The sequence below is a fragment of the Hemitrygon akajei genome, chromosome 22 (genome assembly GCF_048418815.1).
Source record: "Hemitrygon akajei chromosome 22, sHemAka1.3, whole genome shotgun sequence".
NCBI lineage: Eukaryota > Metazoa > Chordata > Chondrichthyes > Myliobatiformes > Dasyatidae > Hemitrygon > Hemitrygon akajei.
In genome coordinates, this window is record NC_133145.1 from 54648774 (window position 1) to 54666180 (window position 17407).

The 17407-nt window shown below is 42.0% G+C and overlaps 2 protein-coding genes across 7 annotated transcripts in view; both read right to left on the reverse strand.

Annotated features, from left to right (window-relative positions):
• Positions 1 to 203: 203 nt before the first annotated feature.
• birc5a (baculoviral IAP repeat containing 5a) lies at positions 204 to 8949 on the reverse strand. The gene is made up of 4 exons (XM_073026261.1): positions 8813 to 8949; positions 6822 to 6931; positions 4183 to 4300; positions 204 to 2235 (listed from the first exon to the last, which is right to left on the reverse strand). The coding sequence occupies exons 1-4, from the start codon at positions 8918 to 8920 to the stop codon at positions 2143 to 2145; spliced, it is 429 nt and encodes a 142-aa protein (XP_072882362.1). The 5' UTR covers positions 8921 to 8949; the 3' UTR covers positions 204 to 2142.
• A 6104-nt stretch (positions 8950 to 15053) lies between these two features.
• Positions 15054 to 17407, reverse strand: part of afmid (arylformamidase) — a 63417-nt gene continuing 61063 nt past the window's right edge. For all 6 annotated transcript variants that reach the window (XM_073026268.1, XM_073026266.1, XM_073026265.1 and 3 more), the window contains one exon: positions 15054 to 16488. In XM_073026268.1, the coding sequence (XP_072882369.1) occupies positions 16459 to 16488 (30 nt within the window). In that variant the 3' untranslated portion in view covers positions 15054 to 16458. The remainder of the gene's footprint in view (positions 16489 to 17407) is intronic.

Here is a 17407-nt window from a genome sequence, read left to right on the forward strand (position 1 = left end):
CTACCCATTTGCTGGTCCTTAAAGACAAAGGGAAGCGCAGGGCTAGAGAACAACTACGTGGACAGGAAAAATCACCTGAGTTGATGGGGGTTCATAACGGGCAAGTCTTTGCACCTGAAAATACACACAGAACTTGCAAATATCAAAGTAACTGTCATCATTGATAATAAAATAAAATAACTGGGCACAAAACACACACTCTCTTACGACTCAGGCATACTTTTTATTTACTTGTACACAAGGAGAATAGCATGGCCCCAGTCACCCACACTGTTCTGAAGTCTGGAGAAAACAGCTATTTTTATACAGAATTGACTTATTAGTTACAGATATTGAATATTGTAAATTGTATATGCTTGAATTCCTTACTTACAAGATCAATCACCATTCACAACAGAGGTGATAAAGTCAATCGAAACTTCAAGAGGAGAGCCAATGACACTTTGAAATTGGTAAAGGCAATAGAGATATGTCCGGCAAACACGAGGAAACCTGCAGATGCTGGAAATTCAAACAACAACCACACAAAATGCTGGTGGAACACAGCAGTCCTGACAAAAGGGCTTGGCCCGAAACGTCGACAGCACTTCTCCTTATAGATGCTGCCTGGCCTGCTGTGTTCTATCAGCATTTTGTGTGTGTTGTTGGAGATATGTTGGGTATGTTTCACATCCGTCTGTTATCCTATTTGCACCTAGCACCCTCTATTGTGAAAAGGGACGCTATGTTTTAGGAAGACCTTACTGGAAAGGTCTTACTACAGAGGCCTCGCTCATCTGGCCCAAGTACCTACTGATGCAGTCAAGCCAGCCTTTCTCACCTATGGTAAACAGAGGTATCTCCGGCAGTCTCACTTCAAAGGTCTCGAGTAACTACAACTGCTCCAGGCTATATATTGTCTTACTGCAACTTTCACACGATTTCCACATAAACAGTAATGGAAGTCAGGTTTGAATCTGGTTATCTAGAATTGTGGCATCAGCTCTACTAGCTGTTAACAACCTTAATCCATATACCTTCGGCTACTCCGTTTGATACTCCCAACCACCAAACAATAACTGCAAGCTTGAAAGTAAGTGAATATTTTATTGAAATCTTAAAACCAGCAACTAGTTCCTTTATTTGAATTTCACTACACAGACACTAATTCAAGATTATGCAGACACATAACCTCAAAAGTGATAGAACCAACTGTAAAACAAAAATATTTTTAATATCATTCTGCATGTCAGCACACCTAATGAACATCCATTATTATTTTTTCTATCATAGCATTTGTTAACTATAATCAGTTTAGAAATAAAGTTAAAAAGACTTTTTCCCCCCTTAAACTCAATGAAAGTCATTGATACTTATAACTCAATGAATTGCTAAAAATCAGCCATGCATTTTAAGGAGAGGTGAAAAAATTAAGGGCCTATGCTCTAATTGTTAGAGATAAACCAGACATCCCATCTTCAAATACACTTGTTGTCCTCTCGTTCGGACAGGGATAGGATTGATATTAAAGCAGTTGGCTGCACAGAGGGATAAATATTGATCCTAGAAGCTATTACTTTCAGTAAGCTTGCTTCTTCCCTCACCGTGTTAGTCAAGCTTCTTGACAATGCTCAGTCAATAATTCAGGAATGGACCCTCATCTTGTCAAATCAAGGGATTGAGAAATGGTCTGTTAATGTAAGAATCTAAAACAAAATTAAAGAAACACCCCCACTCAAGGGTGCAAATATACAATATATTACAGAAGGAAGAAGCAATTATTCACCAAAAGTCTACTTTCTGCATTGTTTAAAAAAATTAATGTTCACTGAATGATAATTTAAAAAGGAAATGTGGAAGTGAGAAACAGAATCTAATCATTATAACCACTTCCGAAACACTTAAGAGGTCTGCAGACAGTAATGCCCTTGTGCAGATACCTGATTCGAATAAAAATTAGTTAATTTTTTAATTAGTAATAAATACATGAGCAACATTGACCACTACAAAGCAATATGAAAAAAAAAACATTTTATTCTACACTTTTCACATAAAATGATCTGACTAAAATTCTAGATACAACTTTAGAAGATAATTCAGAAACAGTTCTTTCAGTCTGAGGACTGATCAATTAAATTGAGCTTAAAGTACGTTGCAACAGGTCTATCTGCTGTTTGTAACAAGACCTTCAATTGCAGTTTTTGTAATTTTTGCCTCTTGTTCAAATGATACAATCCTTTCAGAGATTTGTTTCTTCTGGAAAGAAAACAGAAGTATGTTGTTTAAGCAACAGGTCACCTGCCATCCCATTAGCTCCCTCAATCCCCTTATGTTAACGGTTCACATACACAACAGAGCTGACACAAATTCCATCATACCAACAGAAATTGCTGGGGAAACTTAGAGGTCAAGCATTAACTCTTACTTTTTTCATCTGTGGAATCAGAAACAGAATTACAGATTCAGAAGTGGAGAAGTAAGCAAAACAATTTATCAGGGGTTCCCAACCTAGGACCCACAGACCTTTGGATAATAGTAGGGGTCCATGCATAAAAAAGGTTGCGAGCCCTTGATTTAGATCATGGGGTGGGGTTGAAGGGGTGAAGTGAACAAAAGGTAGTAACATGATTGGGTGGAGACAAAGACTTGTTAATCATAACTGATTTACCAGAAGGATCACAGCAGAATCAGAGAGCATGTGCTACATTTTACAGGGGGGTGAGCTTACATCAGAACAATTTCTAATGCAAACAGGAGAGGCTGATCAAAGAATCAAAGATTACAGAAATCCCTAAAGCTAACTTATATTGTGTTTGATTTAAGTTATTTAAAAACATCAAAGCTGGTTTAATGGGCTATCTTTATACATTCCATATTAAAGTACCAAATAGGTTGGCAAAATCATTTATGCAATAGCGTAAAAATAGCAAATAGTCTCAAACTACCAGTTGGAGCTCCAAAATATTGTGCAGAAATTTCTAAATTCTAAACAAGCATCAATTAATTTGGCTACTTCAGAATCAAAATTAGAATTGGTTATGGTATAATACCTAACAGTAATTGATATTAAGAAACTAAATTAATTCAGAAAATCCAGGAGGAAAATTATTTTTTTGCTCTCAGTGTTTTTATATAGAAAATGAAAATTACTATCAGTCTTATTACATAGAGTCATAGAACCTACAACTCAGATACAGTCCCTTTGGCCCATCTTGTCCATGCCAACCTAGTAATCTGCCTAGTCCCATCAACACACACCTGGACAATAGCACTCCATGTACCTCCCAGATTTCTCTTAAATGTTGAAATTGAACCTGAATCCACCTTATCCAGCTCATTCCACACTCTCATCACCTTCTGAGTGAAGATCCCCCTCATGTTCCCCTTAAATAGTTTACCCTTCACTCTTAACCCATGACCTCTAATTCTAGTAACACACACAAAATGCTGGAGGAACTCAGCAGGCCAGACAGCATCTATGGAAAAGAGTACAGTCGACATTACAGCAGGAGATAGAAAATGCTGAAAGGCAATGTCATGATAATCATTGGGGATTTTAACATGAAAGTGGATTGGGAAAACCAGCTCAGCAGATGCCTAAGGGATGGCTTTTTAGAACAGCTTGTTGTTGAGCCTACTAGGGGATTGGCTGTGCTCGACTGGGTGTTCTGCAATGATCTGGAGGTGATAAGAGAGCTTAAGGTTAAGGAACCCTTAGGGAAGAGCGATCACAAAATGATTGAGTTCACATTGAAATTTGAGAGGGAAAAATAAAATCCAATGTGTCAGTATTTCAGTGGAATAAAGGAAATTACAATCGCGTGAGAGGGGAACTGGCCGAAGTTGACTGGAAAGGGACATTTGCAGGAAGGACAGCAGAGCAGTGATGGCTGGAGTTTCTGCGAAAAATGAGGGAAGTGCAAGACAAATATATTCCAAATAAGAAGAAATTTTCAAAGGGATGCTGCCTGGCCTGCTGAGTTCCTCCAGCATTTCGTGTGTGTTGCTTGGATTTCCAGCATCTGTAGATCTTCTCATTTGTGATTGGATCGCTAATCCTAGTCTCACCCCACCTCAGTAAAATATATGCAATTTGATACCTCCTAGGTAATTCAAAAGCAGAGGTGATGGGGAAGCATGAGCAGATATACGATGTAGTAAACATTTTATTGTATTACTGAAGATTATGATAAAGTAACAAACCATGATGTTCTTTACTCTTTGCTCGTCCAGCTTGTGGAACTCTTCGGTTGTTAGATGCTCAAACTGCTTCTTCAGTGCAATAAAAGCACACTTCGATGAGTGATTTTTATGTTCAACCCTGGGAGAAAATGTGAAAGTTAACTTCATATGTTTGGTAGGTAACACCAGACTTATCTTCTTTCTTGAGAAAAGTCACATGCCAATTGATGAAATTTCACTTTCACCTTCAGTGTGTCACTACAGGCTTTGGTCAAATGAGGAAGAGCGTTCAAAGTATCAATATCTCAGACCTGGCGGAAAACATGACCTAGCAGGCAGTAATGATCTCAGCCTCCAAGACCGAACTATTTACAGTGACACCACATAAGGCACTTGAACGATACTGGCAACGCTATTTCTGAACGTCCTACAAATTCACTAGAAGGATAAGTGAACCATTTAGCATCCTTAGCGGAGATTTAAAGATCAGCATTTTTTGTCACTTGTACATTAAAACATAGAGCGAAATGCACATTTGCATTAACTCAAGATCAATGATGATTGGGCTGGGTAGCCCACAACTTAGTAACTCCAACCAAATGCCTTTGGAATGATGGAGGAAACCTTCGCGGTCATAGGGAGAACATACAAACTCCTTTTAAACCGCAGCTGGAAATAAACACCAATAGGTGATCCCAGGCACTGTAAAGCGATGTTCTAAACGCTACACTACCGTGTCCGATCATTCTGGCCCTAGGAATGCTCAGCAGGCAGTGTTGGATAGGTCACATCATTCACATACCCAAAACAAGATTCACTATCCACTGGAACAGATTACAAAGCAGACAGAGGAAAGGAATTCAAGCATCTGCTCTGTCTCATTGAGAAAATGCAAGATTCCAAGGAATCCCCAGCTCAAGGTGAAGGGGCAGCATTTGTAACAGCATTCAGAACCTCAAGTCCACACACGGGGAACACAAAGAAGCCCTGTGTCTGTAGTGGAAGGAAGGCGCCAACCCGCAGCCCAGCAACCACTTCCTCCTCATCTGTGGAAGAGTTCGTGCTTCCCATGTTCAGCATCATCAGCTGAGAACATATCTAGAGGAAGCCTGTCATCTCTCCCAAGGGGCTGTCTGAGGAGACTAAATAGCCACTGAGACACAAATAACAATTTCTCTGCAGTTTTGCTTGTACCCTTATAGGATCTTACAACTATATATTGTAACAAGAAGATGTGAAGCAAATGTAGAAAAATAGGCCGCATATCCTTCTCCGGTTGCTTGAAACCTACTTCTCTCATTCAATACAATCATGGCTGATCCTGTATCTCAATATCGTATACCCATGCCCCTTGATACCCTGTGTGGGTAGAAATCCACCTCTTTAAATGTATTGGTTTATTATTGCAGATACTACCCACCCTTCAAACTACCTTCTGGAAAACACTAGGCTGTTAACCACGCCATCTTAAATGTTTCACCCCCCAGGCAATAAGTCAAGTCAATCCTTCTAGTTAGCCCACCACTCCCCCCTCTATTGCCCCTATCACTGCACAGTAGACACTTTAAACCAAAAATACATGCAGCTATTTATTTATTTATTTGTGCACATTCTTATTCTATATCCATACTTTAACCTGTAACTTTGAGCTTTTAAAAATAATTTATTCTTTATCATTGTTGAAAATTGTTTTTGTTGCATGTTGTGCCTTGACCAACAAACCACAGCAAATTCCTTATACATTCACACCATCTAAAGCTTCTTTCCCCAGAGTTAACCATTCTAGTTAGCATCCTTCCCTACCCCTCCTCTATTACCACATCACAACACTGCAAACACTTTTAACCACTCACGATAATGCTGTTTACTTTGTAAACAAATGCTGATATTTATGCACAATTTATTCTACATCTGTACATTAACCTCTAACTTTATTTTTACATAACTTATTAATTTTTGAATATTGTTGCTTTTGTTGTATGCCAAGCCCTGACCAATACACCATAACAATTCCTAAGACTTGTAAATGTATATGGTAAATAAAGTTGATCCTTGTTGTAATAGCGACCAAGATACAGTGAAAAGCTTGGCTGCTAAATTATTCAGCAAATGTGTTTCAAACTTGGACCCCACAACCTTGTGAGAAAATTCCACTGTTTCCTCACTTTCCCACATGAAATTTCTCAACTCAACCCTAAAAGTCTTGCATTAAATCCTGAGATTATGACCACCCCCAATCACGAAAAACATTCAGGTTCTTCTAGCCCAGGGATCTTTTTTTAATGCATAGCCAAACACCATTGAGCAAGGGGTCTGTGGACCCACAAGGGAACTGCCTTTTCAAAATTTTGTACATTTTACTAAGCTTCCCTGATATTATTTCCAACTTTACTGAATTGCAGATCTAGTTGACCCAATCTCTCTTTGTTCAGGCCCTGCCATCCCAGGAACTGGTGAACTTTTGCTGGACCCCTTCTGTAGCAAGTAAAAGGTTCTGGGACAAACATGATGGAGAAAATGTCCCATCAGTGATCAGTATCTACATGAGTGATCAAGAGATCTTGTTAAGTAGTTCACCAGTGTTGAATATTTCTGAAAATACTGGGTCATTTTGACTGCAAGCAGTTATCTTGAATTTAAATATAATATTCAGTACTTACAAAGGTTCATCTTCAGGTTCCCAACCTTCCAGTTCTTTGTAACAAAAGAAGCATTGAGCAATGTCAGGACCATTCTCGATTGGGGTGTGAATAAATCCTGCTGCAGCCATCTGATATCAAGAAAAAGACATTCAAATAGACTTGATCAGGAGCAACAATGTCTCTGCACAATTATACAGGTTCTTGACAAGACCACCCCTGGAGTGGCATATTCAGCTTTTTTCCCTTTCCCAAAAAAAGATTTTCTTGTCACCCTTTTTAAGCCTTGGACCAATACCATGAAGCAAGGGGTCCGTGGACCCATCTGGGGACCCGTCATACAGGGTGAGAGACATAGTTTTGCCCACTTGATTCTTGGGATGGCAGACCTGCCAGGTGTCGAGATCTCATTAACCATTACTGTCTGGTTTGGTGCAGCATCGTCTTACAATATGGGAAAACTACAGTGAACTGTTAGGCCGGTGGTGTAGTGGTATCAGTACCAGACTTTGAGTTTGAATCCTTGCACACTTTTCATCCGTGCTGGGTGGAGTGTCAAGCTAGCACCACGGCCCCTCATAAAAATAGTCAAATGCTACAGAAATGGCAAAAATGCCTCCCAATGCGCCACAAAGCTCGAAAAGGAATAACAACAGTGAACTGTCAGATCAGCAGGAAAGATTATTGGCTGCATCCTACCATCACTACAGCACTTGTATGGGTCCAGGACAAGAAGTGGGCAGGAAAAAGATAATTTCGGTCACTACCCATCCTACAAACTACCTTTTCCAAAAGCTCCCTTCTGGAAATAATAATGTAATAGGGCTATTAAAACAAAACTTCACGCCATCTTAAAAGTTTCTTCTTCGATGCTGTTAAAAACACCATTCTAGCTAGCCCCAACCCCATTGCCCAGAAGACAACGAATTCCTAAGACATGTAAATGCACACAGTGAATAAAGTTCATGCTTAACTTAGCTTTGGATTCACTAGAATGAGGGGTAAGCTCATTAAAATACAATACTGTGACAGGACTTAACAGAGGGGAGAGGATGTATTCGCTCTCCTAGCTGGAGAGTTTCTGGTTTACCCTGCATGGTCAGATATTTGGGACTGAGAGGATGAGGATGTGACGGTCCAGTAGCTGATTGAAGGATGAAATTCTTGGCAAAAAAGACTCAATGGTAATGGGAAAACATGAGAAAGAGTTCAAAGTAATTTTTATTATCAAAGTACATATATGTCACAATATACAACCCTGAGATTTATTTTCTTGTGGGCATACTCAGCAGATCTACAGAATAGTAACTGGAACAGGATTAATGAGAGATCAACCAGAGTGTAGAAGACAATAAGCTGTGCAAATATAAATAAACAGCAACAAATAACGAGAAGGTGAGATAATGAGATGAGTCCTTGAAAGTGAGATCATTGGTTGCGGGAACATTTCAATGATGGGGCACGTGAAGCTGAGTGTAGTTATCCCCTATCTTCAAGAGCTGATGGCTGAGGGGTAGTAACTGTTCCCGAACCTGGTGATGCGAGTCCTGAGGCTCCTGTACCTCCTACCTGACGACAGCAGCGAGAAAAGGACGGGCCACGATCCTATTCAATGCTGTTTATGTTAAAAATCTGTTCATCTTGATGTTTACGTTATTGAGGTCTGTAATGCACTGTGCTGCGGTTGCAAAATGCTAATTTTCATGGCGTCTATGCCCAGTGTATGTACGGGTATGACAATAATAAGAATTTGAATGGCCTGCCCTGCTTCTGTTTCTGCTACCACACCTCCAAGTCTCAGCCCGCGCTGTACCCTGTCCTTATTCTGCATCAAACACTTCCACACCCCCTCTCCACTATGCTCTAACATTTTGTCGCTTAACCCCGACCCCCGAGACATCCTCGACCCGTCACCCTCATCCCCGAACCCCAGTGCAAGGCGGGGATAAACAGGGCGGCCGGGAACGGCGAGGTGCATGGCCGACCGGGCGCTCTCTCCTCCCCTCACTCACATTCTCAGGCGTACACGCACAGTCGGTGACGAAAGGCCAGTTCTTGAAGGTGCCCAGCCGCTCCTCGAAGGAGTAGTACTTGCGGTGCTCGATCAGGTACAACTCCATCGCGCCTCTGATTCAAACTCGCCGCCGTTAGCCGCCCACCCCAATCCCCGCCGCTGATTGGCGGAAGGCGCTCGACGTCACCGGGACGGAAGCCCGGAGGAGTTTTGAGAGCGTTTGTAATCCTTGTTTAAAATGTTACGTTCTACCTTCAGGAGTTATTTATCAAACATGGACTTTCTTCTCAAAGCGGAAACATTTGAAAATTCCACCGAAAGCAATTTGAGGTAAATGCTTTAAACCGTTTTTATTCCATGAACTATCATATATAAAGCAGTAACTAATTTTAGAAAAGTTGAATAGAACATGTTGTGACCTACTTGAATGACCTTAATGTTTTTCAGTCGTGGAGTCTCACGTTGTTCTGCGCCTTCTGGATGGCTTTTTTTTTTACAATTGAATTGGTTATGGGCATGGATTTCCATGAATGGGCGAGGATGATGCATTTCTTCCAGGCAAACTTTAATAACCTTGATGTGTCCTTTTGTAAATCACTTGACATGAGGCAACGTGAGAAGATTACGTGTTTTGGGAGTCACCCAAGCTGAGAGAGAACGAAGAAGGTAAGTCAGTGCCTCGACTTTGATGCACATTTAGGATGATTTGGTGTGTGACCAAACACTCTAACGAACCTCTAGATCCAGGCTGGCTGCATCAGAACTTCCAAATGCGCAGGAAAGCACGAGGCTATCGAGAGCAGTGGACGGTCCATCAACGGCCCTCCGCTCTATTGACAGCACCTCGAGCAATCAATGAAGACATCGAGGATCCCCGCCATCTGGGACACGTCCCCTTCTCGCTGCTATTTTCAGGAAGGAAGTACAGAAGCCCAGACTCTCATACTACCGGGTCCAAGGACAGCGACTTTCCTACAAGTCTCAGGTTTCTGATCCAAGCTGCACTGCCCTATCTCAGCAACCAACAACTCAGCCGCTACCAATGACCTGTCTCGTTTTTTGCAATAAGGTTTTGTTTTGCGCAGCCTATTTTTCCTTTCTCACTTCTCTGTCTTGTATAATTTATGTGCAATTTATATTGATGTAAATTTATGTATAATTTACCCTCCAACTTGATGGTATGAATATCGATTTTTATTTCCTTCTGGTGAACAAAATTCCCCCTCCCCCTCCCCCTCCCTTCCTCTATTCCCCACTTTGACCTTCTACTTCTTTCCACTCTGCCTATGATGACCCCTGCCCCCCCTTTCTCCTATGGTCCACTCCTCTCTCCTATCAGATTCTTCCTTCTCCAGCCCTTGACCTTTCCCACTCACCTGGCTTCACCCATCGCCTTCCAGCTAGCCTCTTTCCCCACCACCACCCCCCCCCCCCAGTCCTGAAGAAGGGCCTCAGCCTGAAAACAATGTTGACTATTTACTCTTTTCCTAGATGCTGCCTGACCTGCTGAGTTCCTTCAGCACTTTGTGTGTGTGTGTGTGTGTTGCCCTGGATTTCCAGCATCTGCAGATTTTCTCATCTTAATAGTTTACATTCTGAGTATTATTTGTACCCACGTGCCCGTGGTGCATCTGCAAACAAGTTCTTCGTGATACCTGTGCCTCGTCATGGCAATAAACCTGAGCTGGCTTGACTGGAACCAAGCAGACCCCTCCGGGGCCGAGAGACGGACGATCCCACTGGCCTATTGCACCAAACCATTGAGGCCATGATGACCCACCTGAGTAGCAGGGCCACAAAGAAGCTCCCCCAGTGTGCTGTATCCACCTGGCTCCCAAGCCAGGAGTATGAGAGGGGTCTCGGAAAAAAAGAAGGATGGATTGGAATAGAAATGTTGCAGCCACTTCAGACCTTCAGCACGTCACAAACAGTGACGTATTTTTGACATATATTCAGTATTGGGGTGTATTAATGTCAGGAAAACGCAGTGTCGCAGCTATTACTCAGCTTCAGCAACTGGAATTCAATCCCGACCTCTGGTGCTCTCTGACTACAGCACAGAACAGAGAAATCTACAGGCCCTTCGGCCCACAATGTCGTGCCAACCATGTAACCTACTCTAGAAACTGCCTAGAATTACCTTACCACATAGCCCTCTATTTTTCTAAGCTCCATGTATCTAAGTATCTCTTAAAAGACCTTATCATATCCGCCTCCACCACCATCACCAGCAGTGCTTTCCATCCACTCACCATTCTATGAAAAACTTACCCCTGACATCCCCTCTGAACCTACTTCCAAGTACCTTAAGACTATGCCCCCTTGGGAAAAAGCCTCTGACTATCTACATGATTAATGCCTCTCATCATCTTATACACCTCTATCAGGTCACCTCTCATCCTCCGTCGCCCCAAGGAGAAAAGGCCGAGTTCACTCAACCTATTCTGATAAGGCACACTCTCTAATCCAGGCAACATCCTTGTAAATCTCCCCTACACTCTCTGTAGTATCCACATCCTTCCTGTAGTAAGGTGACCAGAATTGAACACAGTACTCCAAGTGGGGTCTTATATAGCTGTAACATTACCTCACGGCTCTTGAACTCAATCCCATGGTTGATGAAGGCCAACACACCATACACCTTCTTAACAACACTGTCAACCTGCACAGCAGCTTTGAATGTCCTATGGACATGGACCCCACGATCTCTCTGATTCTCAACACTGCCAAGAGTACATGTTTGCATCTTCACCCGCTTCGCTGGGGTTCTCCGATTTCCTTCCACATCCCGAAGAGGTGCTGGCTGGAGGACTCGCTGACTAGTGTAAATTACTAGTGTAAATCCTTGGGTAAGTATTGCTAGGAGAAGAATGGAAGAGGTTATGTTACTGTCCATTATGCCACTGGCATTTAGGGCAGCAGTGAAGGTCCTCCATCTCTGGTGTTGTTCAGGGCTTCCTTCATAAGGTTGGAAACTCAGTTTACATGACTGTCAGTCATGTAAGTCCGGGGTAGAGACTCACTCAGTTGAAGTTGGATTCTTCATTGCTGTTTCTGAAACAGTTTGGTTTTACCAGTCAGGGTTGTTAGCCCTGAGCTGAAACCCCAAGCCGAGAGGACCGGTGGACCACTCTTAGTCTGGCCTCTACCCTTTGACCTGTTTGGCATGGGTGACCCTACCAAGAGCCAAAGCACAAAGCCCTGACTCCAGCCAGCATAGCTCTCCGGGTCATTGAGGCACGCCAGCCTCCAAAACGTGACCATTTGTGGAGGCGCGGAAGAGGGGAGGTGGTGTTGATGGGTGTTTGAGGGGAAGGTGTGGGGTTGGAACTAAAGAGACTGCTCTCAGAGTCAGTGCAGACTGAGCGGTCCATGTGACTTTCTTCTATTTTAATTTGAAAACAGCAAGCTCCTGCACGTAGCAAAGTGATAATGAAGAAATTATTTGTTTTTGTCATGTTTTGTAAGGGATCATTATTGTCCAAGATAGTGAGAGAACATGCCCGTTATAAGGTAGAGGAGAAGCCGTGGTTCAGAAAGGAGGAACACATGACCGTGTAACGGTTAGTGCAACGCTATTACAGTGGCAGCGACCCATGTTATTTGGTCACATGGGTATAATTAGGTGTATGGGCTCATTCTGTTGGAGGGACCTATAACCCTGCTGTGTCTCGAAAATAAAAATTGGTCAGAAGTCCTAAGTGGAATAGCTCACCATCAGGCCAAATGCGATGCAGATGTAGGAACTGGAAGAATAGAAGTGAATCCTTAACGGAGGCTAGGTGCTGGGAAGTATAATCAATATAGTTGCAGAAGTCTGTGTGTTTCTCATAAGTATTTATAGCTGGTCTGTCCCCTGAGATGGAGAGATCCAGATAGAAAGAGAAAAGTCAGAGGTGAAACATTTGAACTGGAGACCAGAATCAAAATTGGCAGCAAAAGTGATGAAATATGAGTTCTGGCTGAATGTAAGAAGCAGCATGAATGCGGTCATCACGTAACGAACATGGTCTAGGACCCGAGGGCTCAGCCTCAGAATACAAGGGGGTCCCTTCAGAACAGGGATAAGCAGGAACCTCATTAGCTGGGGGGTGGTGAATCTGTGGGATTTATTGCCACAGATGGCTGTAAAAACCAGGTCATTGGGTATGTTTTAAAGAGGAGGTTGATTAGTAAGGGTGTCAAAGGTTATGGGGAGAAGAGGCGATTGAGCAGGTAAATAAATCAGCCATGATTGAATAGCAGAGCAGAATTGATGGGCTGAATGGCTTAATTCTACTGGTATGTTTTGTGGTCTATGAACCTTTCCGCCATCTACACTCCAGGGAAAACAGCCCCAGTCTATGCAGCTTCTCCCTGTAACCAAAGGCATTCACTCCTTGTGATGATATCTTTGTTACAGATACTGTAGGCAACCAGAAATGGAGCAAGACGCAATCAGCTTTGCAACTCTACTCCATACAATCCCCAGTGCATGTGGGTATTAGTGATTAATGGTCAAAGAGTGGGGCCACTGGGATTCAGGTTTAGATGATGAACTACAAAATGTGCAATATATATTCGGTAAACACATCATTAGGTGCACCCACTCATTAACACAAATATCTAATCAGCCAATCATGTGGCAGCAAGTCAACGCATAAAAGCTTGCAGACATGGTCAAGGAGTTCAGTTGTTATTCAGACTGAACATCAGAACGGGAAAGAAATGTGATCTAAGTGACTTTGACCATGGTGGCAGACGGAGTGTTATGAATATCTCAGAAACTGCTGAGCTCCTGGGCTTTTTTTTTTTTGCACGCAGTCTCTAGAACTTACAGGGAGTGGTGCAAAAAACAGAAAACCACCAAGTGGGCAGCAGTTCTGTGGGCAAAAACACCTTGTTAATGGGGAGAATGGTCAGAAGGTGACAGTAACTCAGATAACCACATGTTGCAACAGTAGTGGGCAGAAGAGCATCTCTGAATGCAGAACCTGTTGAACCTTGTAGTGGATGGGTTACAGCAGCAAAAGGCCACAAACATACGCTCAGTGGCCACTTTATTAGCTCTAGGAGGTACCTAACAATGTGCCCACTGAGTGCATACTTTCACTGAAGAGGAGCTTGAGAGTTGACAGCACTCCCACCATTCTGTTAGTTAAAGGGTTCCAGATGATAAATTAACACCGATTACGGGATTGCAATCAATGTCCATGTCAAGAAAATGTTTCCCATAAACCTGCTGTCATGGTGAAAGTATGGGGCATGTTGTTAATGGACCATTTAGATGTACACACACTAACGGTGTGAAAGTATGGTGAGGAAAAAGTTAAGCGGATATTGTGTAATCAGACCAGGGAAGAAAGCTCTTTGAAGAGCATCGCTTCCTTCTGCACAGCCGGGGACCAGAGCCATTTAGCTTACTGTGACAAGGCAAGGATGTGATGCAAGGATTCATTGAACATACACCAACTAAGGGACAATTACTTCACTCACTTCAGAGCATTTTTAGTTGTTAGCTTATAGTTTCTATTAACACCTATATTGTGAATGTTGATTGATCTTGCAAGAAAGAAATTTGAATATACACAAGGTTACCAAATAGTCAATACCACTCCCCCCCCCCCCCCAAACCTTTTGATTCAGGCATCTTCCCCCTTCCCTCTCGGTCCTGAAGAAGGGTCTCAGCCCAAAATGTCGACTCTTCACCCTTTCCCACAGATGCTGCCTGACCTGCTGAGTTCCTACAGCATTTTGTGTGTGTTTCTTTGGACTTCCAGCATCTGTAGACCTTTTTGTGTTTGTGATTTAAAATCTGTAACTGCCAGTCAATCCTGTATAAAAATGGCATTTCACCGTTCAGCAGCAGACAACAAACATAAATTCAGTGATCACCTTATTCAGTCCAGGAGATACCTAAAAGTGGCTACTGGATGTATGTTCTGCCCGTCATTAAGGAGAAAAGGAGACATATTCAGTCCTGGAGATACCTGATAAAGTGACTGCTGGATGTATTTTCAACCTTCATAAAGGAGAAGGAATGTATTCACGGCTTCTTTCATACTGCATTAAGATGTTCATTTTAAGCAACATGACTAACCAAATTGATGTTTCACGGGGTGTAACATCACACTGCATTGTCAGAGCAGTTCTTTTCCAACAAAATATGTCACTATGAATTGAACTGAAGCTCCTGTTTCGAGTACAGTCATCTGCCACCTGGTTATGCAAATAATCATAGCTTCTATGGTACAAGCGTACATTTTCCACAGAGCTTTTTATTTCATTAATTGGATTCAAACTATTTCTCGAACATTACTGCAGCAAGATCGTAATGTTATGCAATATTTAATTAACAGTATATTTACAATAAAAATAAATTTCCAGAAATATGCAATCATTTTGTCATTCAGACATCTAGATCTAGGAATATCCAGAATTATTCCTACGGCAATAAAAGTGCAAGAATTGTTTGCTTTGTAGATAACCCCACATTACACTTTGGTGAAAATGTACTCTAATTGGAAGATAGTTCCTCTTTTTACAGGGTTTCAATGTGCAAAAGAACAATGGACAGGGTTACTCATCTGTATGCATGAAAGTCTAAGTCATGGGGCTAAATTGTACTGCATTTAATATTTCAGTAATATTTGAGTAAATTGTAAATATTTTGTTATTAATATTTATTAATATATTGTGTATTGCTGTGGTTCCCCGATCATATCGCAGCCACCACCGTGCAATCAGACACTGTCCTTGTGTCTGAGTCTACGAAGCAGGTGGTGATGCTGGAGTTGACAGTCCCATGGGAAGATCACTTGGAAGAGGCCTTTGAAAGGAAGCTATCTAAGTATGCAGGACTGGTCAGCGACTGCCAGCAGGCTGGATGGAGAGCGAGGTGTCTCCCAGTGGAAGTTGGTTGTAGGGGATTCGCAGCCCGTTCCTTAGCCAGAGCCGACAGCAATTTGGGCATCGAGGGACAGAGGAAGAGGAGGGGCATCCGCAGTACCACCGATGCGGCAGAGAGGGCCTCAAGATGGCTGTGGCTCAAGAGAGGGGAGCCATGGAGTCGTGTAGCTAGCCATCTGGACACAAGCTGGGGTCTGATCAGCCCCGGCTGGGTCACCTGGAGAAGGGTGTGTGATGCTGAAAGACCCGAAACACCCGATGATTCCAGGAACATCACTGATTATGTGTCCAGAAGCATCAGTAGATGTATGCACACAGATTAAGCATTCTTTACATAATTCATTATGGGTTACATAATAATTATTATGTAATGTTAGGGTTAGGGGTTAGGGTTAGTAACATAATAAGTATGTGAATAATAAGTATGTGAATGGCATACGTTATTACACCACCATGTCATAGGTGAGTGCCTCCCGTTTTAAGAAAAGTGAAAAAATCTAAGTAGATAAAACATTTCCTGACTCCTGTGAGTTTCTTCTGATTAGTTTCTGAAGTTAGGAAACATAACACTAATCACCAATGGCTTAAGTTTAGACAGCCAAACATTATATTTATAACTTGTCCTATTGAAAACAAATTATCTGAGTTATTTTGTGTGATCCTGATTTGACTAGAGTAGTTAGCGCTAAGATCAGAACATTAAAGGGCTTCATTAGGAATCCTAAGGTTCCTTCCACAGGTTTTGTAGTTCACTGTTCATTTTTTAGACACCATTTTCAGCAGAACCTAAAAGAAACAAACATGAAATTAGATTACGATTTGTTTGTACCTGATGTTATGGGGAAGCAGATTCAGTGAGTGGGGCATAAGTCATTGATTGCAAGTACGTACATTAGTTATTTATTTACAAGACAACCAGTCAAACACTCAACCAAACATTTATGTCAAACAAGTACTTATCCAAGCCCCCTAAATTACAAGATCACAACACTGAACATTCAATGACCCTTCAAGCTAAACCCTATTACAGATTCTTATCTAGAGAATAACATAGCGATGGGGTGACACATAGTGATTATCCCAACGCTATGACAACACCAGCAAAGTGTGTTTACTTCCTGCCACTGTCTGTAATTCCTGGAAAAGTTGGACCATGCAGGAAGCTGATTGGTTGCTAGGCAGTTGTTTTTAGAAGGAACTACTTGCCCTTAAAGTTAAGTAGAGCTCTGTTAATGGCTAAAGATGGAGGTCTTCATTGATAGCCACTGGCAAGACTTTCAGTTTTAACGGTGTGGTTTTCGATGACAATTGCAGTACATGCAGATTCACTTGGAAGTCTAGTTCATGTGGCTGGTCAGCGGAGTGATCAAGGATATTACTTTAAAACTTTGCAAAATATTATTTATTTTTGAGGTTGACTGTGCGTCACAGAAATGTCTTGCTACATTGATCAGTAGTTACTGCCAGTTCAACCACAAGAGATTCTAACCTAGAAAACTGATAAAAAAAACACATAGAAGTAGTTGGGTCCTGCCTTCTAGAGACAATATTCCTTAATGGTCACTGATTTATTCCTGTCACTCTGCTGTTCCTATCAAGCTGAAATTGTATAAGACATTGATGAGGCCTAATTTGGAGTACTGTGTGCAATTCCGGTCACCTAACTACAGGAAAGATATCAATAAAATGGAAAGAGTGCAGCAAA

Bases quoted from the DNA above. Each gene is read 5' to 3' on its own strand.
- birc5a (XM_073026261.1), bottom strand. From the start codon at position 8,920: ATGGAGTTGTACCTGATCGAGCACCGCAAGTACTACTCCTTCGAGGAG. The intron at 6,932-8,812 runs GTGAGTGAGGGG...TCTTGATATCAG, and splicing joins GTGCGTGTACGCCTGAGAAT to ATGGCTGCAGCAGGATTTAT. The intron at 4,301-6,821 runs GTAAGTACTGAA...ATTTTCTCCCAG, and splicing joins GAACCTGAAGATGAACCTTT to GGTTGAACATAAAAATCACT.